The sequence below is a fragment of the Copadichromis virginalis genome, linkage group LG6 (assembly GCF_057382275.1).
Source record: "Copadichromis virginalis isolate Kocher_CV1m ecotype Utaka linkage group LG6, C_Virginalis_male_GT1.1, whole genome shotgun sequence".
NCBI lineage: Eukaryota > Metazoa > Chordata > Actinopteri > Cichliformes > Cichlidae > Copadichromis > Copadichromis virginalis.
In genome coordinates, this window is record NC_140623.1 from 11,505,974 (window position 1) to 11,528,215 (window position 22,242).

At 39.3% G+C, this 22,242-nt stretch overlaps 2 protein-coding genes and 1 long non-coding RNA gene across 4 annotated transcripts; 1 reads left to right on the forward strand and 2 right to left on the reverse strand.

Annotated features, from left to right (window-relative positions):
* Window positions 1-6,656: 6,656 nt before the first annotated feature.
* Window positions 6,657-10,506, reverse strand: LOC146707306 (uncharacterized). The gene is made up of 7 exons (XM_085458633.1): window positions 10,445-10,506; window positions 9,877-10,167; window positions 9,560-9,793; window positions 9,350-9,454; window positions 9,025-9,243; window positions 8,384-8,713; window positions 6,657-7,006 (listed from the first exon to the last, which is right to left on the reverse strand). The coding sequence occupies exons 1-7, from the start codon at window positions 10,497-10,499 to the stop codon at window positions 6,657-6,659; spliced, it is 1,584 nt and encodes a 527-aa protein (XP_085314759.1). The 5' UTR covers window positions 10,500-10,506.
* A 4,986-nt stretch (window positions 10,507-15,492) lies between these two features.
* Window positions 15,493-20,764, reverse strand: LOC146707307 (uncharacterized). Its single transcript, XM_085458632.1, has 9 exons — window positions 20,710-20,764; window positions 20,221-20,526; window positions 19,913-20,146; window positions 19,720-19,824; window positions 19,310-19,543; window positions 18,879-19,220; window positions 16,397-16,742; window positions 16,262-16,319; window positions 15,493-16,140 (listed from the first exon to the last, which is right to left on the reverse strand). The coding sequence occupies exons 1-9, from the start codon at window positions 20,762-20,764 to the stop codon at window positions 15,901-15,903; spliced, it is 1,920 nt and encodes a 639-aa protein (XP_085314758.1). The 3' UTR covers window positions 15,493-15,900.
* Window positions 20,765-21,671: 907 nt separating this feature from the next.
* On the forward strand, window positions 21,672-22,242 carry LOC146707308 (uncharacterized). Of its 2 annotated transcripts, XR_014921060.1 has the most exons (3): window positions 21,672-21,820; window positions 21,895-22,039; window positions 22,122-22,242. It is a non-coding gene; the product is annotated as an uncharacterized LOC146707308 (long non-coding RNA). The 2 variants fall into 2 exon arrangements; XR_014921059.1 differs by having other exon boundaries at window positions 21,672-22,039.

The following is a 22,242-nucleotide window of genomic DNA, read 5'->3' on the forward strand; positions in this document are numbered from 1 at the left end:
ACTTGAAGTATTCTTTGCTGCTCTGTACTTTACCATGATTCTTATTTTCTTTCTTTCCTGTAAAAAGAAAAAAATCACAAGATATGCTCATAAAACTTGCAGCAACAGCAAATTTGATTTAGTTATGAGAGTTTTACCAGAATGAGAGTAGAGACTTGTAACACAGTTGTCTGTGGTTATCTTGTGCCGTGAGAAAAAGAAACCAAGAGAACGAGGCAGATGATGTCTATGATACTGTAGTTCACTATGATGCATGCAGAGCAACACTTTTGAAAGAACAATTTATTATCACACATCTGGATCTATACTGTTTCTCTACAGAATTCTTCTTTAGACTAATTAATCAGTAATGACACTTTGATATTGAAGATCTCATCTTTAACTGTAAGTTTCTCAACACCAATGTATACTACACCATACTACACTAAAGTAATTAAGTAATAAGTAAACAATTAAATGATGTAAAAGTTCAGTACTGTAAAATTATATATAAGAATTCCAGCTTCTCATGTCCCTTTTTACCCATGTTGCTGTCATTCGGTATCTTTACGTCTATCACTATGGCCATCTTCCTCTCCTTGTCCACCACTACTATGTCCATTCACTTAGCCATCACCAGTTTGTCCATCTATATCTCAAAGTCCCACAGGATCTTAGTTCGGTCAGTCTTGGTCATTCTCGAGCACCCCCCTAGAGGGAGGTCCATTTTGACCTCGGGACTTCCAGACCATTTTCCAGGCCATAGATGTTTCTGTCCTGCCTGCTAGCATCTTACACCCTGCTGTTATGTGCTGGATTGTCTCAGGGGTACCTTTACACAGCCTGCACCTGGGGTCTTGCCTACCCCAGCCTCTATGGATGTTGTACTTACAGCTTGTTCCTGTGCTGCCATGATTAGTGCCTCTGTGCAGTCTTTCAGTCTGGCTTTGCCCAGCAACTGGTAGGATTTCTGGATGTCAGCCACTTCCTCTATCTGATGGTGGTAGATACTGCACAGGGGACTAACCTTTTATGATGGTTCCTCCTCTTTCTTGGGTTTCTGCTGCCTGTGGTATTCACTGAGCATGTGGCCTGATATATTTGTGCGTGTTCGTTGTGTCGTCCTGGACTGTGGTGCTGACACTCACTAGTCCCCGGCCTCCTTCCTTCCGCTTAGCATAGAGCCTCAGGGTGCTGGACTTGGGGTGAAACCCTCCATACACGGTTCGGAGCATCCTTGTCTTGATGTCAGTGGCTTCCATCTCTTCAGTTAGCCAGTTTATTATTCCAGCAGGGCGTTGGTGTTGATAGTCCGGATCTAGTTCTTACCATTCATCTGACTCTTCAGGACGTGCGTAACCCTCTACAGGTACTCAGTGGTTGCAGCTTTCCTACCGGCTTCTTCGTGTCTTCCATTTGCCTGTGGAATTCCCAGATACTTGTAGCTGTCCTCAGCATCTGGAATGTTATCTTCTGGTAGTTCGATCCCCTCAGTTCTGACCACTTTTCCTGTCTTCATTACCATCTGACTACACTTCTCCAGTACGAATGGCATTCCAACGTTGTTGCTGCATATCTTGATCGTGTGGATCAGGGGATCAATATCCCCTAAGCTCTCTCTTGTGTATATATTGTGTCAGTCTCCCTTTGTCCTTTATGGATCATCAGCTCACCTTCCCTCAGTGTTTTCTAGCTTCTTGTGCCTCCTAATGTTTTGCTTAGTGTAGTTCTTTAAAGTTTTATTGTAATTTTTTTTGTCTGGATTACCAACCTGATAAATGGTGCCTTTATTATAGTATTATTGTCTCCCTTTGTCTGAATTTGGGTCCTCGACCTCTACACTTGGTCTGCTCATCCCACAGACCCTGACAGTTACTGGATTTTTCTTTTGTGGTGTAAAAAAATAAAGAAACATGACGACAGAAGTTTTCATTTCTGACAGCATGCATGAAAACTGCCCTTTTTGAAGTACTAACAAGTTTTCTTGCATTTTGCAGGACATGGATTTCATTATTACACATTTTTCAACTGAACAATTCAAGCACTGCTACTTTTCCTCTAATTTCTTCTGTATAATATGCCCGAACACAGAGAGTGAACACTGACCGATATACCAGCTGTGGTGTCTCTGTTTTGATGCTGAAGTTATTTCAGATAATAAAACCATCACTGGTTACAAACTCTTTTTTTTAGTGAGCAGGCAGTGACTTGATGGTGAACTCAAAGTCACCCGTGTGGTTATCAGTGAAGTGCAGTGTTGTATAGTGATGAGCTGGGATGTTTTCATCCATAGAGTCAAGGTTCAGCTGAGGAGGCAAGACAGTTATTCTAATTTTACATTGAACTGCTTCAAACCTTTGGCTGATTCTTCTACAGACCATCAAAGTGCCTTGAAAAACTATTCACCCCCTTGTTGATTTTTTTTATATCTTACACTTAAAATGATCAGATCATCAAATACATTTTATTGTTAGACAAAGATAAGTAAATGCAAAATACATTTTTAATTGATGATTTTAATTATTAAAGGAAGAAAGCTATCAAAACCTAATCTTGCCTCCCCTATTTTAGTAGCCTGAAAACAGAACAGAGCTAGAGTCTAAAGATAGGCTTGCGTGGCTTCTGTAGCCTCAACCAATTAAATGCAGTGAACTGTGCACTCATCCACATCCTGTGTGTTGACGTGTCGTGGTGGGTCCCCTCAGTAGCTGGAGACTTGCTACAGTGGAGCCAAACATACCATACCAGCTTTATTTATGAAGCACTTTGACATAAAACCATGGATCACTAAGTTCTGTACATATACCAATAGCATAAACACAATAAAACAAAATAACACAAAATAAGATAAAATAAATAAATAAAATGAAAATAAAACAAAACATGTTAAAAAAAAGTTGATAAAACAAGTTGAGTCGACCTCTCAAAGAGTGCCAAAGGCTTCAGCAAATAAATATGTTACAATAAGAGCTTTAAACTGAGAAAGAAGAGGCCTGCCTAACGTACAAGGGCAGATCATTCCACAACTTTGGAGCGGCTACAGCAAACCCACGGTCATTCAGAGATTTAAAAACAAAAAAATTCACCAAGTTTCACAGAGAAAGTTCGCTGTGCCAAATAGGATGTGAACCACTGCAGTGCGGTACTCCTAACACCCGCCAACTGCTGCAGTTAAATGTAAAAGCACAATAATAACAGTCACCCGAGTCAGTTACTAAAAACACATCATTAAAAACTCTTAGAAGGGCAGATTCTGTACTATGCAAAACTTTAAAACCAGATTGAAAAACTTCTAAAATACTGTGTTCTTCTAAAAAGGACATTAATTGCTTGTCATCTGCTTTTCATTATTTTTTGAGATCAAAGGCAGTTTGGAGATTATGTGACACCGGGGCGGAAAGGCTAATTTTATCTTTCAAGATGTTTGTGGGTTTTTTTTTTTTTTAAAAGGAAGGAAACCTTCCTCAAAACGGGCAGAGCAATGGAGCCGCCGAGGGAAAAGCACACGAAACAAAACTGTAGAATTAAAAATATAATTTATTATGTTTAAATAGTTAAAAATATAGAATGAATTAAAACAACCTTGGCCAAGGGAAGACACAATAAAAATCAATAACAAACAACATTAAAAGTCCAGTGGAATCCACCACGGCCTAAAAGTCACAGAAAACTAAGAGGTCCAGCGTAGTAATAAAAGAGGGAAACCCAGCAGAGTCCTCGCCTTCCTCCCCGCATTCCACGTCCTGGTGCACTGAAGAAAGGGAGGGAGCGGCAGTCACTATTCCTTTGGCAGTTTACTTTATAAAAAGGATAAGTCAAAGACTTACCCGGGTGGGCAGAGCTCTCAACTCCGCCCGCCGCTTCCTCAAACTGTAATCGGCACCGTGGTCTCACTGCTTCTGTTCTCCCGCAGTGCACGAGCTGGCTCTTGTCGTTATTGCCACCAGACTGCCGCTACGCGTCCCTAGTCGCTGGTCATCTGCCTTCTTTTTTTCCTCTGATCGTTTCCCCTTTCCAGTCGCTGGTCGTCTCTCTTCCCAGTCGCTGGTCGTCTGCTCCATCTGATCATCTCTACTCTCTGATCGTCTCTCGCTCTCCCCTCTGATCGTCTGTGTCTTTCCTCTGTCTGTCTCGCATTCTCCGTGTTACATTTTTTGTTGAACACCGGCTCCAACCCTTTTATGTGTCAATGAGCAACCTGTAAATTACCTTTCCTTTCCTCTTCAGGTGTGTCCAATTAGTCAAAACGGGGAAAAGGCGGAGTCTCTCCAGGACAATTTGCCGGCAACTAAAACATGCAAACTAAATAAAACACTGCACAAAAATATAACCAATGCATGCAATATAAAAAATAAATATGTACACTTCACATTAAAATACAGCACAGCAAAACAATGTCCGTCCTTCCCTGGATGACAATAAGCCTGTAATTTGCAGTAATATCAGGATCAAGAGCAGGTTTCTTGAGTAGAGGCTGAATCAATGCATGTTTAAGTTTGACAGATACAACACCAGAGGGAAAACTACTATTTACAATGGATTGCACAAATGGTGCTGTAGTGAGGAAATCCTCTTTGAAAAATTGAGGAGGGAGAGAATCATAAGGGGAACCTGAGAGCTTCAGGTGACAAACCAACTCCTGCAGGCAAAGCAAAGAAACTGGTGCAAACCTGTCAAAGTCAACAGAGATATGGAAAGGGATAGAAGGGTCGAGAACGGAATAGGAAATCTGCGCTTTCACCGATGATTTTCACAAATTTCCTGAGAGGACTCGACACCAACAGTCTGTGGAGCATGAAGGACCATGTCAGTGGTTTTAAATAAGGCGTAATGCTTACAGGAGTTTGCCTGAATAACAGCAGCAAAACGTTTTCTCTTAGCATCTTTAAAAGTTTTCTGATATGAATTCCAGTAATACTGTAATGTTTGGTATAACACCTGAAGCTGATTCTTCTTCCATTTACGTTCAGCTCTCCTAAACTTTCTTCTGGCAGCAAGGAAGGAAGGGAAACCTCAAACAAGACAGGCTTATGATCCTACCAAACAACATCACAAAACCTTTAAGTTAGAGGTAAACCATGAGTCAAATCAAGATCCAACGTGTGCCCACATTTTTGTGTAGGCACAGACACAGGTTGCACAAAATCAAAAGAATAAATAGGATTTAAAAACGTCCATCACAGTACATCAAGCAGAATCCACAACACATACAGATGGTCGAGGTGCTAGTGCAGATGGTGGCAGACCTGGTGATGATGCAGTGTTAGCAGGTGGTGGTGCATCAGCAGAGACACTGCAGGAGGAGACTGAGTGCCAGAGGCAGGTCTTGGAAAACCTCCTTGCTTGGCCTGGGTCTTGGCCTGCACCGCCACTGCTGGATGAGAGAGGGGGGTGATCTCCAGTCTTTTTTTAGTCTTTTTAAGCCATGGTCGAGGCGTGCTGGTGGCCTATGACTGAATGAATCATACGGCTGCTGCTCGTCTTATTGGGAGAGTTACAGACGGCAAGGCTCAGCCTGCTGCAAGAATCACAGGGAAGTTTTGGGCAAGCTATGGTGGAGTCACGCTCTACAAAGATGCCACAAACCCTGGTTTGATCAGGGTCACTGCTGGAGGCAGAGTGGGTGGAGATAAGGTGTCTAGATGGGGACAGCTACAAAATATTTTCTTCATTTGTGGATAATGGCTCTTACTGTGGTTCACTGGAGTCCGAAGCCTTTGTGCTTTCTGTTGAGAATATTCTGTTCTGAGTTTTGTTGAACCATCACATGATGCTGCTTTTTGGGACTTTTTAGCCTGCTTCAGGTTCTATTTAAGAGATTTGACAGTATTCAGGCCTGAGTGTGGTTAGTGAAATTGGACTCACAGAAAACACTCACTTAGGGGTTATACTGGGTCAGAAGTTGTCCACAGAACCATAGTGGACATGGTCTTATAAAGGGGGCTCAAATGGAGGAATGGTGGAATAGAGATGATCCATTTCATCCTCTGAAGAATTAAGTCTGGGGCAGTGACGACCCTGCTCTGCTGGTTGGGGTGAGATTTCATCATACTTGGAACCAAAAAAAGAGAGAAATAACAATTTGAGATGTTATTATTGTTATTATTGTTGAACTTATTGCTGATCTTTCAGTGCAGAGCTCAGCTGGAGAGAGGATTAACACAAAGTAGACTCACTCATAGCTCTTATATGGTAGCTCAGCTGTATGAGGTGGTATGTTAATAAAATGTTTAAAATCATTTACATGGAAATTTTTACACATGTGTGACCTCCACCGTGAAGTACAGGACGTGGAATATTTGGTACAAAACATAACTGTCAGCAGAACAAAATCACTGCCTACTAAAACAAGAGAAGAAAACCAGAAATCAACAATTCTCTGATTTTAATGATTTGGGCATCTATTTTAAAATGAAGCTGCTCTCCTAGCTGGTGTGAAAGAAGCATGATAGATGATGCTGATGTTTTATGTTATAGTACAGTTTTATATATATGCATACAAATATGTTTTTCTTTACCAGGTGCGAGTCATCCAGAGTTTCATGTCTTGAAGGTTTCTGAGAATTAATCTTTTTTCTGGTTTGTAAAAAGACAGTGAATACAAAGATGAACACGTGGTTAGTCTGAGAATTTGAGACTGAATCTGATTGAACCGAGAGAGAAAACAGGGCTCATCCTCACCTGATCCACCAGCAGACAGTGAGAAGTATTAAAACCAGCAGAGCTGCAGAACCTCCTGCAGCTGCTGGTGTCCATGTTCCTGTGATACTTTGGACAGTGAGAGTCTTTGGAGCAGAGCTGATCTCTTTGTTGGTTTTCACAGCACAGGAGTAGCTTCCTGCATCCTCCCTGCTGACTGGGTCTAGGATCAGATGTTTGTTCTGGTTCTCTGTCGTGTTCAGAGGTCGACTGTTCAAGTACCAAATGTAGTTTGTGTTGTCAGTCAGAGGACAGCTGGTGCTGCAGGTCAGTGTGACTCTCTGACCCTCTGTCACCACTGCAGAAGGACTCATCTTCACTCTCAGCTCTGAAACACCCAGACTGGTCAATAAATGTAAAACATACAATCATGTGAAAAAGAAACTTTCAATTGTAGGATTTTATGAATTAGGAAAAAAACAAAATAGCTCTTGTCCTCAGCAGGTCTTGAAATAAGGTAAATACAACCACAGATGAACAATCCAAGAGGACATGTTACACTATGCAATTATTTATGTAATAAATATTGAGCGGACCTCAACTAAAGACACATGTACCACCTGTACTGCTTATGAGGACTTAAGAGGCTAAAAACCAAGCAGATGACCTTCAGTTTGTGAGTTAACACAATGACGAGGAGGAAAAGATATCAGCAAGACCATTTCCAGATGATGTAAGAATTTATATATTTATATGTTTTCATGTCCTCCCTCTCTCTCTCATTATATGGATGGTTTTATATTATATGGATTTTTAAAAAATATTTTTATGTCATTTATTTTAATAATTTCATTTATTTTGACTACATTGTCCCTCTGTTCAGCACGTTGGCTGACACTTGGTATCTTTTAAATGTGCTATACAAATAAAGGTGACTTGACTTGACAGACAGCTTGCCCTCATTCTACAGTGAGACTGATTCTTCAGATGTGGAAAACCTTCAAATAGCTGCCAATCTTCACAGCAAAAGGTGAGACACGCAATGCTCAGAGAAACTGCAAAAAACCACAGAGTCACATCTAGCATGTCAAAGGTTAATGTTTATGATGCCATATTTAGAAAAAAACTGAACAAGTATGGCTTCTTTGGAGGGATTAACAAAATCAAACCTCTTCTCAGGTCATGTTTATCATGTTTCTTACATCATGCCCTGATACACAAAACATCAGACCTTTAAAAAGGCTGTACTCTCCACCCTACGCAACTGCATTTTAAAGGTACTATTTACAAACATAAGGTTAGTTGTCAGTTTCCCAAAACAGCCATGTCAACATTACAAAGTTGTTCAGGTAATCTTTTTCTTTTTCAAAGCATGAAGAAAAATAATTAAGATTTTAAATGGATAGCAGAACGCAGGTTTAACTTATTTGTAGGATTTGGTTAGACTTTTCTCTCATCATATTATTATTATAATATCACTCACCAGAACATGAAACACATAAAGAATCTACAGAGTAAATATAGAGTGTCTAAATCTGGCAGTGTCAGAAATTAATTTGCGTAATTTGGTATAAAGATCTGGAGACGTTTGGTGACTCCATGATGTTGTGGATGGTTCTGCTCCGGTAACCAAAGATGCACCTACCTGTGGCAGCAAGTGATCCAAGGGCCAGAAATGTAAAATGTTACTGTACATGTGACAGGTGTTACATAATTTGAGGACATTTTTGGTACCTGAACACTGAGTCAAACAAGCTGTAATTACCTGTGACAATCAGAGTAACTCCAGGAAAATCAAACTGTTTCACTTCTTCATTTTCTGTTGTGATGGTGAACCTGTATTCTGCTGAGTCATCTCTCTTCAGCTTCTTTAATCTGAGGATGTGTTGGTTCTTCATGCTGTCATCATACTCCACATGATCTGCATCCTCAGTCAGCTGTTCAGCTTCTCTCTTGACTTTATACCAACATTTAGACTGTATCTGCTCGTAGTCAGGATGTGAGTATTTACTGGAGATGTTGACTGAAGATCCTTCCAGAGCACAGATTCTGCTGTGGACATAATTCAACGTCCAGCAGGAATCATCACTAACACCTGAAATATCAATGAAACAGAGAAGAGATATTTTAACTTAATTAGTCAAATCAGTTTATTTCTATCACACATTTAAACGCAACAGATGTTGACAAACGTACAAGTAAAAACAGCTTTAAACTATACCAATAATTACTAATACTACTAATAAAAAACAACTAAGTACCCTATGAAAATAATAAGAATTGTGATGTGATCACCAACGTTTTAAACTGACCCTGAACTTTACAGGAAACCAGTGTGATGATTAGTCTTAATTGCAAGAAGTGGTGGTAATACTTTGTAAGTGGAGAGACGATAAGTTTACTCACAGACGTCAGCAGAGCGCACATCCTCAAGACCTTTTACAGCACAAGACAAACTGTCTGGCTGAGAGCTGGAAACCTGAATCTGTTTTCCCTCCTGCACTGTAGGCTTTCTGGTCTCATACCACACAAAGGAAATCAGAGGCTCAGTCAGAAAACAGCTGCTGTTACAGGTCAGTCTGATGTGACCTCTGTGTTCAGCAGGAGTCCTCTGGACATGAATTTCTGTTGGGAGATGATAAACACATTTTCCACCAGTTCATCTCTGTCATGTCAAATAAATGAACAAATAAAAATGAAGTTTCAAAGTGCAGTTTGTCCAGAACTTCACCTCTGGGATATGTGATGGAGCAGGACTCGTCCACTGATGTCTGCTGAGAAGAACACATTCTCCCTTTAGCATAGGTCACACTGAAGCAGGTCTCTGTGATGGAACCTGAGAAAAACCAACAACTTCCAGTAAATTCATTAGAGTCTGAAGAGTAAAGTGTTTGTGTTTAACATCTCATAACATGATGAGGAGGTGTCCATCATGACTCACCCACAGAGACTTCAGGGGCTCTGAGATGCTCGTAGCCTTTGACAGCACAGGAGTATGTGACTGCTTCCTCACTGCTGAGCAGCTCTTGGTACCAGGGAGACCAGTCCTCATAGAGAAACTCTCTGTTCTTGTACCAGATGTAGGCTGCAGGCTTTTCAGTCAGAGGACAGCTGCTGCTGCACATCAGTGTTACTGTCTGTCCCTCTGTGGCAGGAATCACCTTTACCTGCAGCTCTGAGAGGTCACATGACCAACATGAATACACTGATCATTCATAAACTCATTCATTTGTGATGCATTTGTAAAAAGAACTGTACCTGTAACTTGGAGATGAATTCCACTTTGTTGGCACGTTGATCTGTCAGCAGTTTTAATGCAGCAGTAAAAATTTGTATCTCTCTCTGTCAGATTATTGATTGTTAGAGTGAAATTACTCTCTGCTGACATGCTGTACTTTACATGTGTTTCCTCTACTGAGAACTTTATCTTGGAGACAGTATCGTGTCCAGTGTACCAGCTATTTCTTGCAGTGGGATGTTGATGTGAGCAGGGCAGATTCACTGATGAACCTTTCAAGGCACAGATGCTGTTTGGTTTTCCCTGAACACCTTTAACACAACATGTGATTAGAAAACATGGTGAACATTTATGCTAACTTTCTTTTCTGTGCTAATCTGTGATGACAGCATGTTACTGTGAAGGATCACAATCTGGTGCTTTGATACACTTGACAGTTCAGAACAGTAAAAGTACAAATCCTGTTAACTGTCAGTCTTCTGTTTTCTAAAATCATTTTGTAACTTTCTGCAGGTTTGACACTAAAACTCCTGCCGTCCAGAAACATCATCACAGTCATCATGAGGAGGAGAAACAAATTATTCCTACCTGAGAGACACAGAATGAAACCCATGAACAAACATCCAGCTTCGGCCAACAACATGGCTGCTGTAGATTTTCTCTTCTAAAGAGAAAGTTGATGTATGATGATTGTAAAGAGCCGATCACTGCTGCTCTCAGAGTTTCAGAAATATCAGAAACATGAATGTTAAAAATCAACATCTGTCTGACAGGAATGACTGACTTGTGTGAGTGTGTCAGCAGACAAACTGCATTCAGCTTTAACACCATCACTTCCTCATTTACTTTTTTTCCCTCCACAAAGAGCCCTCTAGTGAAGAATCGAGATATTGCAGGAGCAAATCTACAAATATACCTTTGCATTTGCTCCTTATCACTATTGATGGCTTTATTATTGTTTCACTTTAAGGATTCCAATTTACACATTTTATTATATTGTTTTCAAATACCCGCTAGTGTTGATCCTGTCAGTGGTTTTTTTGTGGTTAAAAAAAAGTTGCACATTACCCAGAAAAAGCTCAGTGAAGTGCAGTCTGTTTTCATGATCATCATTCTGCTCTACTTACTGAACTGAGATGTTTTCATGCTTGACATCAGGGTTGATCTGCAGAGACAAGACAGTTATTATAAATGATTTGGATGATTCACTTTGCAGATTCAAGATTCTTTATTTGTCACATGCATAGTTGTACGAGTTCAACACGCAGTGAAATGAATTGTGTCCTGAAACGCTCCCTGATTAAAGAGGACATTATATACTCTAAGTAAGTAAAATATATACAATAAGTTAATTTAATAAAGCAATCTGGAAATTTTTAATTAAAAGTCTGAAAATGCACATTGTGTGAGTGGAATGTTAAAGTGTCTTGTGCCATATTACCACTGCAATGTATTGACAGAGCAGTGCAGGTGGTGTAAACAAGTGCCCAGCGTGATGTAAACAGAGTAATGCAACAGAGTGACCGGAGTAGTGCAAACTGTAATGTATAAGGTAATATACACAATAGTGAGGCCAAGAAGAGTCAGATATGATATGAGATGATGTTCTGGAAAGTTCTGTAATGTGGCAAAAATAAGTCCTGTCTCAGTCATTGTCAAGAGATGCATTCTAAGACACTTCTTCAGCTGAGAATCAGAGAGGAGAAACACACAGTTTTACTTGTATACAAGGGCAGCACAGAGCACTCGCACTGAGAGTGAGGGCTCTGAGACTAGCAGCTCTGTGACTGCCCTGGTCTTTATTTATACATCAGTGGGTGTTTGTTCCTTACATTGGAATGTGGATGTGTATATGTATGTGTGTGTGTGTGTGTGTGTGTGTGTGTGTGTGTGTGTGTGTGTGTGTGTGCGTGTGCGTGTGACCCCATAAACGACTTCCCTAAACCTGCTGGTCTGGAAAATCCAACAGTTCATCTATATGTAAAAAAGGCACTTAGACTAAAACTGACATAGCTATGTTAATCCTACCGTAAAACAATAGAAGAAGGTACGACCTTTTCCATGCTCCTAGAACGCCAGAACACCCTGGAATGTACACCAAGTTGTTACAGACCTCCTAGGATGAGACATTCTTTCAATATGCCACCAACTATATACTTCTAAACACAAATGATTACATGCAGTATTCTACCATATGCAAACTTACATCATTAAAAGATTATACTGACTACTAAGTACAATTTTCCATTGACAGTCATCTAACTAGGTTCAGAAGGAGGTTTTGATTTGCGACTCACAAAAGGAGTTGGCTTGGAAGTAAACAACTGGGACCTTTATTCTCAGTACCATTCATAAACACATACATTCTCTTTGTGGTCAGAGTTCGGGGCTGAGATATTTTTCTGTTGCTGTGACATACTTGACCGCCATTAGAGGGAAGATCTCACAGGAAGAGACAGGTAATGCTTCCTGTGCACGAGGCGCATGGTCCTTGTAACACACGACTGCATCAAAGCCTGTTATTGTCCTTGTGACAATAACAGGTTATAGCTTAAGATGATAAAAAGGGATTTTGTAGCCCTGTATTTCGCATGGGTTACATGACCATTGAATGTTAATTATACAAGTGTTTTGAGCCATTGGAGCTGCTAAAACAAATAAACTACAGACTTTCTCTGCGAGGATAACTGAATGGTCTAAAGTTTTTCCAAAATCTTCTAAAGTTTCCTTGATGAGCATCATTCATTAGATACTGAATGATTCACTTCTAAATTTCTGCCTGTAGGTCTCATGTACAAGTATATAAGTGTGCAAAATTATCTCTTTAAGCACTTCAAATGGAACGATAGTTATCTTTTCAAAAGTGCTGAAGTACAAATGTACCTCAGACAACTAAGGCAGGTAGACATTTACTGCAATGTTTTTACTGCATTTTTGGGTGAGATTTTGGGTTTGTTCAGTCGAATGCCCTTTCTACCCTGAGGGTATCCTCAATGCTTTTACTTCAAGCTTTTTTAACTTTAACTTTGGAGATTATGATCTTCTTTACACACGTTATCGTTTTCCTGTGCCTCCAACTGTGACATGTTATCCTGAGTACTGAAGTTAAAGTGAATCCAGATAACAGAATAAAGAACTCAGTTAATACAGGGCTCAAGTGGAGGCACAGAAAAAGGCTGAAAAACAAAAGCTTAAGATTGATTCCTGATGGCAAATAAACGATCATTCGGATTAAGGGAAACAGGACAGATGAGGAGATGTTTGTGTTTGTACCTGCTGTTTGTTGTCTGATGTTTCCCTTCTTGGAGACTGACTGGAAGTCCTGTTTCTTCTGATTCATAAAAATAAATCAAACAGTGAGTGAACAACAGATTTCAAAACACATTTTAAATGTGATTGAAACAGAACAGAGTGATGCTCACCTAAAACCCAGCTTCTGCTAAGATGATGACTGTTGTGGATTTCAGCTTCCAGTCAGAAAGTTGGTTGGATGATTCTTTTACAGCCGCATCCTTTCACAGAAAAAGCAGAAAACAAAACGGAGATTTCCGATTTCCTGTCCAGGTCTTTGTAGTTTTTGTACCCTCCTTTAGCTACTTCCTGCTAAAACCCGAGAAGATACAGAGAACATGTCATCGCCCACTAGTGGAAAGGAGATGTATCTTCCTTCCATTTTTCTATCTGGATGTATCTGTAGTGCTTTAAAAAAATGCCAGAAAAGGTCGAGTGCATGAGGCGAGTAATAATCAATTGTAGTTGTAAGAAAAAACAAACAAAAACACTTTTCAGAATTATTTCTTTTACTAAGAGGGTTTAAGTTAAGAAATGGCTCTATCTACCAACAAGAAGGTGTCAAATAATCAGCCCGAAGAAAAACACTGACAGAAAGAAGCAGCTACTTACTACTGGTTTCTTCTCCAATGACACCTTTAGCAGAAGCTTTCAAACAGGTTTATTATTATAGAAATATAGAATATTATAGAAATATTCTATATTTCTATAATATGATCACTAACACACTGAGACAACATGGCGACTGCAGTTCACAAAAAGAAAAGAAAAGTCAAGAGTCAATCTGTAACATGTTTACATGGAAATACAACCTGTAGCTGTTCTCTCATTTCTCACTTTAATGTTTGCAACATTTTTTTTTTATTTCATCTGCTCTGCGTTGTGTCTCTTTCAGCTGCATGCAGTTGTGTTAATTTGTGGAGGTGTTGGTGATAAAACTGTTTTCTGCATTTATGATGGAAACAAACTTCTGTGATGAAGAAGATTCTCCAGCTTCAGCCGTAGTGGTCTGTAAACACACTGTAAACACACTGTAAACACACTGTAGGAAATGATCAGTGAACATAGTACATGAATATTGTATAAATACATGTGACTGTTTCAATTTTTGGTGTTCAGTGTTTTTTTGTTTTTGTTTTAAGTAACTCATTTTTGCTCAGATCAGTGAGATGAAGTTGTGCAGAATGATCGAGTGTAATGATGTAAAGCTTATTCTGCTGTTATGCTGAGACCTGTGTTTTGGGGAAACCAAGAAGAAGGTGAGCAGAGATCAGTGAATGAGTCCTGCTCCATCACAGCAGACGTCTCCGAGTAAGACAGAGATCTGTTTATTTTAGTCAAGTTTTTTTCATACAGGGCACTGAATCAACTTTAAAATCTCCCATTTAAATTTCCAGTGTTCTGGATAATAACTGCTGGAGAGTGAATTAAATCAGCAGGATGCTCTGGAAGGATTTTCAGTCTAATGATGGAGTAAAACGATGGAGAAAAGTTAAAGTGGAAGATAAAAAGCTGAGATTGTTCAATGTATAACCTTAGTCCCTTGCTCAGCTTTCCTTGACTGGTTGTTAGTTCCCTGTTTTGATCCCTTTCTGTTCCTTCAGTCTTGTCCCCGTGTCCTGTCTTCACTCTGAGTGTCTTGTCTTATGTCTTATTTTCCCGTTTAGTTGTGTCACGTTGATCTTGCCTCCTTTAGTCATGTCTCTATTCCTGTTTTATTTTAATGATTGTTGTGCTTTCTTGTCTTCAGTTTTACTTCCTCAGATTAGTTAGTTAGTTATTCTCAGCTGCATTCCCACCTGTTTCCTCCCCCCTTTGTTATCTCATGACTGTTTATTTTGAGTCTCAACAAACAGTAAAATCAAAGCTTTTTCATGTATTTTAAAACATGCAAGTAAATCAGTTCAACTCTGTGACCTGTGAATAAAAACCTTTAAATGCTGTTTTGAGACTTTGACATCAAATGGTTTAATACTTTTATCAAAACTTTCTCACTTTGTAAAAAAGTTTGCCTCATGTGGAGTTCAGACATAAACATTAAATGTGAAGGATTTATGTGAAACTTTACAAAAATACAACTTCTGAAATAGAGAAAAGCAAAATAATATATGCATCAGAAAACAGGAGAGCAAAAACAAAATGAGAAAGTAGCACCAACTACTGTACAATACATCACAGCAGCACTGCAACACTCACCGGCCAATTTATTAGGCATGCCTGTCCAGCTGCTTGTTAAGACAAATGTGCATGAAGACATCTACAGCAGACATTGTTAAGATGAAACTGCTCAAACTCAGTTCAAGATACTGAGTCACTGTAATTCCTTTGTATTTCATACATAGGAAATATTTTTTTAGGGTTAACACGGTTATGAAATAAGGGCATCCCACAATAAATCATTCATTGTAACAGCTGTTAATAACTGTGCTGTCCTGTAATGTTAGATACCAAACTGCACCAGTAGAGGGTGGTGTCATAAAAGAGAGAAGGAAAACGACGTCCAGAGATAGTTAAGATGGCGAACTGATAAACAGACATGTAACACCCTGCTGCATTCAGTCATGTAGGTTTATGTGCTGCATTCATTAACAGGCATTTGTTCCTTGCTGAGGACTTGTTTCATCATCAGCCACCACTATAAACTGACCATTTTCCTTCTGATTAGATTGTTGAGTTTCTGGTGAGCTCTTCAGGTTGTACTCTGACATGGCTGCAGGGTAATGGATATGTGGCTGTTGAACACAGCATCTCTCTCAAACTTTCACAGTAGAGTAAGTCTGTAAGTCTGTGTCTGCAGGAGTGACACCAGATGCTCCGTCAGAGCTGTAACTCACAGCAGCATAATGAGAACACTCCTGTTGTCTGGGCTGATCTGACTGTACGGTGGAACAAAGAGGAACCACATGTTTATTTTTAAAGTAGACTCTGCTGTAGTGGACTTCATCCTCCTGCTTTGGTTGTGTTGAGATGTCATTAACAGGACCAAGGCTGAGCTGAGGGAAACAAACAGCATTAATTTATACTGTACTTTAAACTTGACTCCTTTTACTGTATGTTGAGAAAAATGAAATGACCACTGGAAAGATGAGACAATTCACAAACTCTAATCTCTACCTGTTCAATTTGGTCAGACCTTTCAGTTGTTGGAGGCTGAGCAGAAGTTCTCTGTTTCCTGGTTAAAATGAATGAACTGAAAAATGAGTGACTTCAGAGCAGAGATTGAATCTACTGCTGTGAACCAACACTTACCTAACCCACCAGCAGACAGTGAGAAGTATTAAAACCAGCAGAGCTGCAGAAACTCCTGCAGCTGCTGGTGTCCATGTTCCTGTGATACTTTGGACAGTGAGAGTCTTTGGAGCAGAGCTGATATCTTTGTTGGTTTTCACAGCACAGGAGTAGTTTCCTGCATCCTCCCTGCTGACTGGGTCTAGGATCAGATGTTTGTTCTGGTTCTCTCTCGGGGTCAGAGGTCGACTGTTCAAGTACCAAATGTAGTTTGTGTTGTCAGTCAGAGGACAGCTGGTGCTGCAGGTCAGTGTGACTCTCTGACCCTCTGTCACCACTGCAGAAGGACTCATCTTCACTCTCAGCTCTGAAAGAGGAACATTGGCAGTGTTGTGTTTAATGTATTGTTGTAAACACAAAACATTTTTCAGTAACTCAGTAATGTAATGTGTTACTGTATTAAATTCACTAATCACATTATAGTTACAATTATGTCATTTCTTGCATTGCAAAGGTTTTTCTGTTATCTGCACACCGGGTGGAGAGAAAGAAGAAAAATTTCAAACAAACTTTTCTTTCCTGCCACAATCAGCTGATTTCAGTTTGTGTGCAGGATTAGAAAAAAGGTAGAGCGGTCTACAGCCTCTCCGGATTGTAGGCAAAGACATTACTTTTATCTTTATTGCACGTAAAGACAAGAGCGCGATGATAAAGTGGAAACTGCATCTAGAACAAAAAACAACTGTGTTATGTTGATAACACAACTTTGGATCTTTGCAAACATCTGCACAGACTGAGTGAATGCTGACTCCAGCCCAGCAGCCTGAACTTCAACAGGTAACAGAGGCAGCAATGAGCAGACAGGCTGCAGCCTCTGTTTCTACCTGTTTATGTTTCTAAAGTAGAATCACTCTGGATCAAAGTTTTTTGTGCCAGTTTTCATCTTTGCTTTGTGTTTGCAGATTTGTGTCCATTACAAAATAGTAATGAGAAAAATCATATGTGTCTTCATAGAATAGGGATTTGTGTTGGTGTGTGGGACTTTAACCAAAGGTTTATACTGTTAACCAATAAATAATGGACAGTGCCAAAAGGTTGATTCTGGTCATCTGGACGTAGCGTTTTCAGTGGGAGAAACGTTTCATCACTCCAAGTGACTTCTTCAGTCTCAGCTGACTGCAGGTTTCCCCAACGTTATAAACAGGACATTTGCATAATGACTAAAACTAGGTCAGTTCCTTGATCATTAACATGCAAATTCTCATGACCATTGATCAACAACTACTGATCAAAGACCAACGTTTCTGCCATGAAAACGCTACATCCAGAAGAACAGAATCGAGCTTTTGGGATTTACTCAGCTGGATGATTGAGCATGCATCAAGACAGATAATTGACAATGTTTTTCAGTTTTAATTTACAGAGTAACCAGAAAGCAATGCAGTGAGCAGTGTAACAAATCCCTTTCTTTGGTGAGTAATTGAGTGACATACTGCATTACTTATAAAAGAAGTAATGTGCCATATATTCTTTTTTTGAGTAACGATACTGATCAAAAACATTTAATCTCAGAGTAAATCTCCTCTGTGACTCACACACTAAACATGGATTTTGACTAAAGCTACAAACTGGTGCTTTAGTCCTCCTGTTCAGTGAAGAAATGAATTTATTAAAGAAGTGTACTTCACTACAAGTTCAACATATTTGTACTTTCAGTTTTGTGTAACTTCAATCTAAATCATCTTAAAAAAGAAAACTTTTTAGTCCACAACTTATGTCTGACACTATAAGTACTTTAAGACTCAATACTTGAAATGTGCAATTCACTTGTATTTTTATTTTTTATTCCTATTTATTCTATTTATCCCCTTTGTATATTTTATTTATATTTGTCTCTGTATTTATATATGTGTGTGTGTGTGTGTGTGTGTGTGTGTGTGTGTGTGTGTGTGTGTATATATATATATATATAACAGTTCTGTAACTGTAACTTTGGTCATTGCTGTGCTTTTTTTGGAAGTCGAATTTCCCAGAGGAACCCACCCGAGGGATTAATAAAGTTCTATCTTATCTTATCTTATCTTATCTTATCTCTTTTACAGATAAGAGGTTTTCCGCAGTTTTTGTCATTTTGAATGCAAGTATGCATATTGCAGTGCAGGCCAAAATACCCAACAGTATAAAATACTTGAAATGACCTGAATAAAAAAAACCTCACAGATATAAAATGATAATTTACTGCATATTTATGCATTTTATGTGAATAAAACACTGTGAAGATCATCATTTTTTCTCTTTTTTTGTATCTTGGAGTTAGAATTAAGTAATTAATTAGAATTAATTTACATATAGACTTTCAAAGCCCGAAATGCAGGCATTTGTGTGGAGTATTTTAACATAGTGGTAATGCTGTTTTAGATGAAGGCTCTGAATATTTCTTCCACCTCTGCTCCTGTTCAGACATTAATGAGTAAAGTCTGCTGAGTGAAGAGTTTAGATTTACCTGTAACAATCAAAAAGACTCCAGGCAGATCAGACTGTGTCCATCCTTCATGATCTCTCTTGAATCTGAATGTGTATCCTCCTGAGTCATTCTTCTTCAGGTTGTTGATGCTCAGGATGTGTTGGTTCTTCATGTTGTCCTGATACTCCACACCACCTGCAGCCTCAATCAGCTCTTCAACTTCCACTTTATCTTTTCTCCATTTTTTACTCCAACATTTAAACTCTGGCTTCATGTTATCAGGATGTGAGTATTCACTTGTGATGTTGACTGAAGATCCTTCCAGAGCACAGATTCTCCTGCTGACATAATTCACTCTCCAGCAGTTTTTATCCTGAACACCTGAAATATAGATGGAAGATTTAAAGTTGTACAAATGATCTTTATGATAATAATAACTGGCAAAATAAACATAGTTCTGTATTACTCACAGACTTCTGCAGACTGAAGATAGGTGTTGCTTTTAACTGCACAAAAGACTTTTGCTTCCCGAGAGTTCCAAAAATTAAGCCGATATTCAGCAATTAAATGTTGATTCTCTCTATAACTTTGTCTATTTCTGTACCACATGTAGGCAGTTTGAGGGTCAGTCAGTGTACAGGTGGTGTTACAGGTCAGTGTGACAGACTCCGCTTTTCCCCCTTGAGTCTTCAATATGTGAACCTCTTTAAAGAGATAATAAATATATTTTCTATAAGTCACTATGAGATATAACAATCTTCTTATTATGTTTTTAATAATATATATATATTAATATACATATTTATAAATCAATGGAGAGAGAAATTTAAAAAAATTAATAGGTTTTTTTCACAACAGACAGTTTATCTGGAAACGTCACCTCTGGGGTATGTGATGGAGCACGGCTCATCTACTGATGTCTTCCTGTAAGAACACATTCTCCCTTTAGTATAGGTCACACTGAAGCAGGTCTCTGTGAGGTAACCTGAAACAAAGAAATGATATTGATTGAAATTATTCACCGTATGACCCATTCTGTTTGTTTTGTAGGGACAATAAACATCATGACTCACCCACAGAGACTTGAGGGGCTCTGAGATGCTCGTAGCCTTTGACAGCACAGGAGTATGTGACTGCTTCCTCACTGCTGAGCAGCTCTTGGTACCAGGGAGACCAGTCCTCATAGAGAAACTCTCTGTTCTTGTACCAGATGTAGGCTGCAGGCTTTTCAGTCAGAGGACAGCTGCTGCTGCACATCAGTGTTACTGTCTGTCCCTCTGTGGCAGGAATCACCTTTACCTGCAGCTCTGAGAGGATGATGGAGAACAACGTTTACAATGATGTCATTTGGAAAGTAATTCATGAGTAAAAGTCACTGTACCTGCAACAACTTGAAGAGTAATTCTGTTGAGCCAACAGTTTCCTGGACTGTCTGTAGTCTTCATACAGCAGTAAGCGTTTGCATCACTCTCTCTTAGATCATTGATGGTTAAAGTTGGGTTTTTCTTATCAGACATGTTGTACGTTACACGTTGTCCATCCACAGAGAGCTCACTCTGAACATACTCTGATCCATTCCAGTGTGCAGTGAACCATTTTCTGTTGGAAGTCAGATGTTGATGTGAGCAGTGCAGATCCACTGATGAACCTTTGAGAGCACAGATCCTGGTTTCTCCTCCATTAACACCTTTAACACAAACTTTCATTAACAAACTGATTTTTTTTTCTAACATGAGCATTTATTTTATTCTCTATTGTAAGAAATCAGCTGAAATTAGTAACTCATTTATAAATCATACGTATAATAATCATATCAACTTTTATACTTTTCTCTGTCAGTATGTAGCAGTACATAATTTATCACTCATACCTGAAATGCACAAAATGAGTCCCAGAAACATCAGTTGAAAATCTGTCAACAACATGATGGCTGTAGTCCCACTTTCCAGCAGGAAAAAAATATAAATAAAATGAATGAATAAATAAATAATAATAATAATGAATATTAAAAAAAAATAACTGCTATGTTCAAATACAATGCAGCACAGAGTGAACGATAGTCAGGGCTGAAACTGGACTGCTGTATCACATTAATGTGGCGATCAAAACTTCCTTCCTCTTTTTCTCTGAGAGCGCGGGCTTTTTTTTTTCTTTTTGTGTGCCCCGAATTTGAAGGAGTCAACATGTTAAGGTTATTATTTTATTGTTGTCACTTTGATTTGACCAACAATAATTTTTTTTACTGACGTTATGTTTTGAGCCTTCAGTGAGTTGTGCAGTTGTGTTAAGCTGTGGAGAGTTGATAAAATTCAAATTCAAATTTTATTTGTCACGTACACAGTCATACACAGTACGATATGCAGTGAAATGCTTAGACAACTGCTCGTGACCTAAAGAAAAAAAGGGAAAAGGCTATGAATAAGATAGGAAATATATATGAAAAATTAAAAAGGGTAAATTTAACTAGGAAGGAATAAAATATAAAAAATTAAGGTTAAAAATGAAATAACTGTACAACACAAATTAGAATGAAGGGTAAATTTAAGTGGGAAAGAATAAGATAAAATATATAAATTAAAGTTGAAAATAAAATAACTGTACAACAAAATACACAATATAGAACTATATAGAACTGTTGTCTGCACTTGGTTTATGCTGGAAACACTTCAGTCATGAAGAATTTCCGACTCTGCCTCGGTGATCATTAAGTGTACTGCAGAAAAGTCCAAAGTAATTTGATTAAGAAAAGCAATATATAACTCTTTCTATGTTTCGGGTTTTTATTGTGCTTTGGATGCATTTGGTCACCTGGTTTCCTGGCTACCTGTCATGGTCTGTGGAATGCGTGATGCTCGGGTAGCCACACCCCCGGGCTGGGCCATCACTAGCACACCTGCTCTCCATCCCGGTGATTACACGGAGATCCACTTAATCCGGCGCTGACGGATGCTCCACGCCAGTCCGTAGTCATCCCCACAGTGGTAACCAGACTTCCACGAAAAGTGTGCATTCTCTTCTGCTTGGAACTTTGTTTAACCTGCCTACTTCTGTCCAGATTTCTACTCGGCGTCTGCTACCTGCCTGTCCTCCGGCTCAACTGGATCTCGCGGCGCTCACCTGGCCCACTCGCCATTCCACGGACTTCCTGCCCCCACGGACTGCCACACTTCCCTCCCGAGCTCCCACGGTTCCGTTCTATCGTAAGCCCCTACTCTAACTCAGTCCTGATATGTTCTCCCCGCTTCCTGGCTCCCTAGTAATCATCTCCCCTTTCTATTGCAGCCCCCCGCCGTCCCGATCCCGGCTTCCTCGTGTCATTGTTTCCCCGGATTTTTAGTTTCTGTTTTGCTCTCTACTTTCCCCGGGTCGCCTTTCGTTGTTTTAATAAAGTGTCTTTTTGTTA